This window comes from Gymnoscopelus microlampas, assembly GCF_963454915.1.
Source record: "Gymnoscopelus microlampas genome assembly, chromosome: 16".
Taxonomy (NCBI): Eukaryota; Metazoa; Chordata; class Actinopteri; order Myctophiformes; family Myctophidae; genus Gymnoscopelus; species Gymnoscopelus microlampas.
In genome coordinates, this window is record NC_139953.1 from 44599023 (window position 1) to 44606368 (window position 7346).

Sequence of the window (7346 nt, forward strand, 5' to 3'; positions counted from 1 at the left end):
TGCAAGTAAAAACACATAGAATGATACTAAAGAAATGTACTCTTGCTAAAGTAAGAATTATGAGTGTTGTGAACCAGGTGCTTGCATAGACAATCAAGGGGCTCTGTAGGTGTGAATGGCATCTACAACTCTTTTGTTAACCTGGGAGTCACCACGTCTAGCTTCCTCAAGACAGCTGATAACCATTTTGCAAAGGATCAAAGAACTCCTTGAACAGGTGGGGCTCCCATTGACCCCCACCACAAGAACTGTATTCAAATGCGAATGGACAGTTTAAAAGATGAACTAAAATGTTACTCATTGCTACTAGTACTGGTGAGCCGTCAGGCTGTGCGGGAGATCAGGGCTCTGCCCTGGCTCTCTGCTGTTGCTCTGAAATAAATGGTGAATATGGAAACCTGGGTCCGCGATGTCTCTTCTCCTCCACTACTTTTGTAACATCTACCAGCCTGGTAACCCGCATTTTGGGCCTCTTCTGACACGTCAGAGCATTTCACCTATTTTCGATCTTCATACAATTGGCACTCACGAGTCATTATGGTACCATTTCTGTCTGTGTCTGTGCTTTTCTCAGGAGGAAGAGAAAGGCTGCAGTTTTTATCAGCATTGAATCCCCATCGATGATGTCATTGGTAGGCAGGTTTCTGAACTTTCCATCGTCCACCAATGAGACACTCAAACAGTGTAGAGACGGAAAATGTGCATCTTATATATGAGCATTAGTAATGGCCGATTATATGAAGATAAGGTTGAAAATTGTGCTCCTTTAACTATTTCAAATGCCCTAAGTAAGAAATAAGACATATTCGCATCGCAACGCATTGTGAGCTTGTAGATCGGCTATTTTCAAATGCCCGAAATGTATATAGGGCTGAAGTGGTTAATGTGTGTTTTGTAATAATAATCAAAATCTACAAAGTAACTAGTAACAAAAGTTTTCAAATAATTATAATGGAGTAAAAGTACAATATTTGCCTCTGAGATGTAGTGGAGTAGAAGTTAAAGTACTGAAAACTGTAAATACTCCAGTAAAGTAAAAAAATATCTCAAAATTGTACTTAAGTAGTACTTGAGTAAATTTACTTAGTTACTTTACTCCACTGCCAGCTGGCGTCCACGGGCTGGGTGGCGCTGACTCTTTAGCGCGGGTTGCTGTCCATCAGCCACCGCATCCAGCCGACGTAGTTCCGTACTTTGGTGTACACGCCTGGGTAGTAATTGTAGCCGCAACTGATGCCCCACGAGACGATGCCCTCCACTTTGCCATTGCAGACGAGCGGACCACCCGAGTCACCCTGCAGAAAACCCAAGAGAAAAAGATAATAGATGCCTTTATATTGATCCCGTGGGGGGGGGGGTAAGGGTTTCAGAGATTACACGTTAAGAGTAAGGAAAGAAACGTGCCGTCATATGCAACAATACAAGGCAAAGTACTACATTTTTTTACTTAAGTAAAAGTATCAATACTCCAACATAGAAAAAGTAAAAGTCTGGAATTCTAAATCTACTTGAGTAAAAGTAGAAAAGTATTGGCATCAAAGTATACTTAAAGTACCAAAAGTAAAAGTACTCATTATGCAGAATGTCCCTGTAACAGAGAGGACCTCTGTTACTATGTTAAACATGTACTTGAACCCTTACTAATTGAACAATATTTGCACAGCATATGGGCACTTTAGATATTGGCACTTTAATTATTTGCACAGTTGTATTTTGCACAGTCCTGATTTTATTGTTGATTGAATACATTTTTAACTGAACATTTGAATTGTGTTTCCTGTTTGTTGAGCTGGCCACTCAGCTAAGTAGTTCCATCTGGAGACAAATGTTTAGTGGTAATCAGGAGGGGCAATGCAATGTGTAGAATAGTGCAATACAGACTTGAGTGCAATATGTATGGTGTAAGATAGGTAATGTTGAGTGAAGATTGGAATCTTAACAGTTACTGTTCAAGTGGAGCTGTTCTGTCCAGTGTAATTGGGCTGGACCAAGTCAGAATGGCAGAGGGGGGTTGTGATGTGTTTTAGAGTTGCGTATGGTTGTAGTAGAGGGGAAAGAGTATTTTGTAGTTCACTGAGTTTTGATATACAGTACTTGTGGGGGTTAAGGGTATTTAAGTATTTATGGTGTGTTTATGTATGTATTGTATGTTTATTTATGTTATGCTCTGAGAACTTATAGTGGTACAGTCCAAGCTGGCTCATTAGCTCAACTGAGTATAAAAGGCTGTCACTTGTCACAGTTGATGAGAGGTCTGTTGAGGGTGAAGAGCTATACTGTGATGTCCATGTTCCTGTATGTATTTTCTGGTGAATAAATTCACCGTCTGGTTGCAACCTAGTACCTGGCTCTGTACTGATTTCCAGCCGCTAAATGGCACATCCTCACAGTCCCATTTCACAGGTTAATGTATAAAATGTATAAACATCTTTTGAAAATATCATCGCGTCGCAACGCATTGTGAGCTCGTAGATCGGCTATTTTCAAATGGCCGAAATGTATATAGGGCTGAAGTGGTTAATGTATGTTTTGTGATAATAATCCAAATCTACAAAGTAACTCGTAACTAAAGTTTTCAAATAAATAAAGTCAAAGTACAATATTTGCCTCTGAGATGTAGTGGAGTAGAAGTAAAAGTACTGAACATTGGAAATACTCCAGTAATGTAAAAGCACCTCCAAATTGTACTTAAGTATAGTACTGAAGTACATGCACTTAGTTACTTTCCACCACTGGTATACAAAAAGTATATGCCTAATACAACTGTCCTGCACTATGCAGGAAAACAACAACACAAGGTTACAGTGTCTCAACCTATGCCGCCCTAAAACAAATAAAGTGTCCATTTCAATCAGTGCACCGTCAAACAAATAAAGTCTCCATTTCAATCAGAAGAAAGGATAGCTGGTGAACAAAGAGGCACTTCCTTTTGTGAGATACATGCAAACACACCCTTTAAAGTGCTGTTCTCGCCACTCCAGTGTCGAATGGCGCTGCCCATTTGAGCGTGAATTCCCTGTTATTGTTCTGCATGACACTGATGGGATATTGTTTCAACACAGCACCTTTTAACGCATTCATATCAAATGTATTTGGTCGCGGACCCCCATCTCAAAATATTTTGTTCCAGGGACCCCCAGATGCAAAGATTTGGGTTACAAATGTTCGCTTTAAAAATATATATATTCAAAGATTTGCACACATTTTCAAAGATAGCAGATCTACAAGCTCATAGCGCGCCGCTCGTTGCTGCGCTATGAGCTTGTATATCTGCTATTTTTGAATAGCCAAAGTATAAAATAATGGCTAAAATCTAAAATGACACAGATGTGTTCCCGGATTGAATGTGTGAAACCAGAGCTAACCATTCATTCTAATGACACGACTCCATCAATCAGAACCACTGCGTTATAGGTTAGAAACACTTTGAATGGCTAAGCATGCATTCTCTAATTAATGTTGCTGATAATCAAATCATATCCCAGAGTAGTACCCTCTGTGGACCAGTGTCAATTTTGACTGAATCTTTTTAATTTAGTTTAGTGTTTTGAATAACATTAGTTTTAGTCATATTTTAGTCATCTGAAAAGTTTTAGTTTTCGACTAAATATGAGATTTTTAGTCGACCAAATCTACAGTTGATTTTGTTGACAAAAACGTATTCTGCTCCTTCTACTCCTGTTTGGCGGGCCTTGATGGCGTCGTAATGGCTGATTTTACACTTGGTTGCATGCTGAAAATAGCCGATCTACAAGCTCACAGCGCGTCACACTGCAACGGACATTTTTGCGACGAACATTTTTCGTCATAGTTTTAGACGACGAAATGAACACTGCTGTGGACTTTCTGTTTTTACCTTGCAGGAGTCCTTGCCACCGTATCGCGATCCGGCACACAGCATGTTGTCGGTGATCCTGCCCCAGTAGTAATATTTACACCAGGGGATGACTTGTACGTCCACCGCACGCAGTTCAGGAGAGAGGTAGTAGCTGTAGACGTGCGTCACGCCCCAGCCGCTCACCGTGCAGGAGGTTCTGTACTGTAAGCGGGCGGTGTCGCGATCAGGCAGCTCGACTGTCTGGGTGCGGTTGTTGTCCACCGCTTCTCTACTTAACTGCAACACAAACCAAAACAGAGGCAACTCACCAATGAGATGCTACCGGTTTTTGATGCTTTTTTTGCAGGTTTGTGACAGATTGCAGGTACCTATACTGTATATATATACACTGTTATCAAAATGGCTGAATATGACATTTTAAAAAATGGTGGGTAGAAAAACCAAATGGGTGGGCCCAGGCCTACCTAAGCCCACCCGTGGCTACGCCCCTGAACTGAAGGTATCAAGGGTAAGCATGTGTGTGTGTGTGTGTGTGTGTGTGTGTGTGTGTGTGTGTGTGTGTGTGTGTGTGGGGGGGGGGGGGGGGGGGGGGGTCCCCAGGGGGTCCCCAGGGGGTCCCCAGCAAAAGCAGTTAACATTACAATCATTTTAACCCGTTTATCCATTTCCATGTTGGCTATTCAAAATTAACTACTTAAATGAGTAGTTCACCCCAAAAAATTACAAATGTTCTATCAATTACATACCCCATGAAGCCTTGAATTCATGGATATTTTTTTGTTTTTGAGCCATTCTTGAGCCAATAATTCTCCTACCGGAGACTCTGCCTGTCAATTATTGTTTCAGGAATGTGACAAAAACAAAAACCTCCATGAAGTCAAGGCTTCACATGGGGTGTGTAATTGATAGAAAATACGTTTTTTTTTGGGGGGGGGGGGTGAACTACTCCTTTAAGTACTTATAACGACCTCTTGCCATGATTGATTGTCTTAACAACGTTGCTAGATGTCTTTCAAATACAGCTGAGTCATCCGTATACCTTCATGAGCATGATGTCACTGTCGAAGCTTCTGTAGTTGTACCTGGGATGGACGAATATCCTGGAGACATTGAGGACCTGCTCAAAGTCCTCGTCCACAGCCAGGTCGTGCTCACTCAACACAACCCTCAGCATACCTGACCTGAGGACCAAAGTGGATACGGTCCAATCAGGTTTCTATAATGAGGTGATCCAGCATTGGTTGAGCCTTTCAGGTCACTGGCCATAACCATTTAATCCGGGAACGCATCTGTGTCACTTTGAAAATTGGGCTATTCAAAAATAGCAAATATACAAGCTCATAGCGCTATGAGTTTGAATATCTGCTGGGAAAAATGTGAAAATGTGTGCAAATCTTTGAAAAGAAATAAAAAAGAATTATATATATATATATATATATATATATATATATATATATATATATATATATATATATATATATATATATATATATATATATGTGTGTCTGTCTGTCTGTCTGTCTGTCTGTCTGTCTGTCTGTCTGTGGAATACTGGAATACAAAGCAGTGCTCTGTAATCACAGTGCTAAATTATTACTTTATAACAGTCCACAGCATATATGCCCCTGGCCCCCATGTTATAATTAGTACTCACGGCCTCCAGCAGTGGGCAGCAGACACCACCCACTGACTGTGGACCAGGGTCCCTCCACAGTAATGTCTCCACACGCCATTCCTTCCTAAATACTGCAGAGAGGCCTGGAATCCATGTGAGTATGGGCTGACCTCCTGACCCCCGATGATCCTTTTGGCAAGGGACTCTGTGGGCAACAAGGATATCAGGATACAGTCAGGCACAGTGGTGTAAAGTAACTAAGTACATTTACTTAAGTACATTTACTTAAGTACTGTACTTAAGTACAATTTTGAGGTATTTGTACTTTACTTGAGTATTTCCAATTTCCAATACTTTTACTTCTACTCCACTACATCTCAGAGGCAAATATTGTACTTTTACTCCACTACAATTATTTGAACATTTTAGTTACTAGTTACTTTTCAGATATAAATTATGATAATACGAAACATGCATTAACCGCTTCAGCCCTATTTTATACCTAGGCTATTTGAAAATAGCCGATCTACAAGCGCACAACGCGTCGCATCGCGACGCGTTGTGCGCTTGTAGATCTGCTATTTTCAAACATTTAGTACTTTTACTTTTGGTACTTTAAGTACATTTTGATGCCAATACTTTTGTACTTTTACTCAAGTACATTTTGAATTCTGGACTTTTACTTAACAGAGTAATTCTATATTGTGATATTGGTACTTTTACTTAAGTAAAGAATTGGAGTACTTTTTCCACCACTGGAATTCTGTTGATTTCAATTTCGATGAATTTTCAAAGCAAAATAGTTTTTGGTCTCCGTGAGAAAATATAAAATAACCGCTACATAAATGGTGTAATCATTCTCAATGTTTCCCATCTGACTGCAAATGTATGAGGCATCGTGTGTACCCGACCACAAGTCACATTAAGTCAACCGTTTTTGTAACTTTAATTTGTGCTGTTGTTCCTATGTAGGTCACTGTCAAATGTCCTTTGAAATACTCTTTTAACATGTTTACATATAATCTGACATGTTTTCATATCATCTGACATACCTCACAATAGAGCCAGTCTATAGAAACCTGCCTGAGTCACTTTTTGAAGTGATGCATGGGAAGGTCAGAGCTACTTTTTTCACACACCAGTGATATTTGATTCATGGTAAATATTTTACCCAGGTTTGTGGCATTTGTGTCAAACTTAGCAATACTATTTAAAAGAGAGGAGGTCGCACAGCTCGTAGCCACGATGCAATAACCTTTTTTATTTTATTTAGAAAGACATCATCGTTTTGACGTTGGGTCTTCTTGAATCAAAAAACACCTAAGTGGAAAAAGCGGCGCTCCAAAATAAAAGATGCAAGACAGGGTCAGATATAAGTTCTCATTTATCGAGCCGTAGCCTTCCTCAGAGCAGATTTAAAAAGTCTTCTTTAGCAAAACAAACAAAATTCAAAGGATTCAGAGCGTTCAGAATTCTGATATCCTTTAACATAGTATTTTGTTCTGCTAACTTATAGTTAAATCCATATCACTTCTTAACACCCAGTAAGCATTATGGAGCTTACCTGTTACAGAGAGAGCCAAAAGTAGCAACAATGAACGCCTTACTGTCTGAGCCATTTTTCACCCACCTGTAACATATAGTATAAGCATATAGCAGCTGGTACAGGTATAGATCTACTACATGACAAAATAATGCATTGCTTTACGTTAGATTACCACAACCTGATAGCCCATCCTTAAATTACCCATGCTAGATTTCTCAGCGACACGGCAAAACTTGAATTACAGATCTCTAAATCTACACAACTGATAGAGTACATATTCCTCTTCATATTTGCAGTTAAATACCGCTAATCAAGTTGGACAAATGTCCCGCAGCACAACCTGTACA

General features: G+C 39.9%; 1 protein-coding gene across 1 annotated transcript; it reads right to left on the reverse strand.

The window, feature by feature from the left end:
• Positions 1 to 1139: 1139 nt before the first annotated feature.
• On the reverse strand, positions 1140 to 7114 carry LOC311063010 (trypsin-3-like; the record flags this gene model as incomplete). The annotated part of the gene is made up of 5 exons (XM_084082227.1): positions 7018 to 7114; positions 5493 to 5658; positions 4878 to 5019; positions 3857 to 4114; positions 1140 to 1295 (listed from the first exon to the last, which is right to left on the reverse strand). Exons 1-5 carry the CDS (start codon positions 7070 to 7072, stop codon positions 1140 to 1142), a joined length of 777 nt encoding a protein of 258 aa, XP_083938353.1. The 5' UTR covers positions 7073 to 7114.
• Between the last annotated feature and the right edge of the window lie 232 nt (positions 7115 to 7346).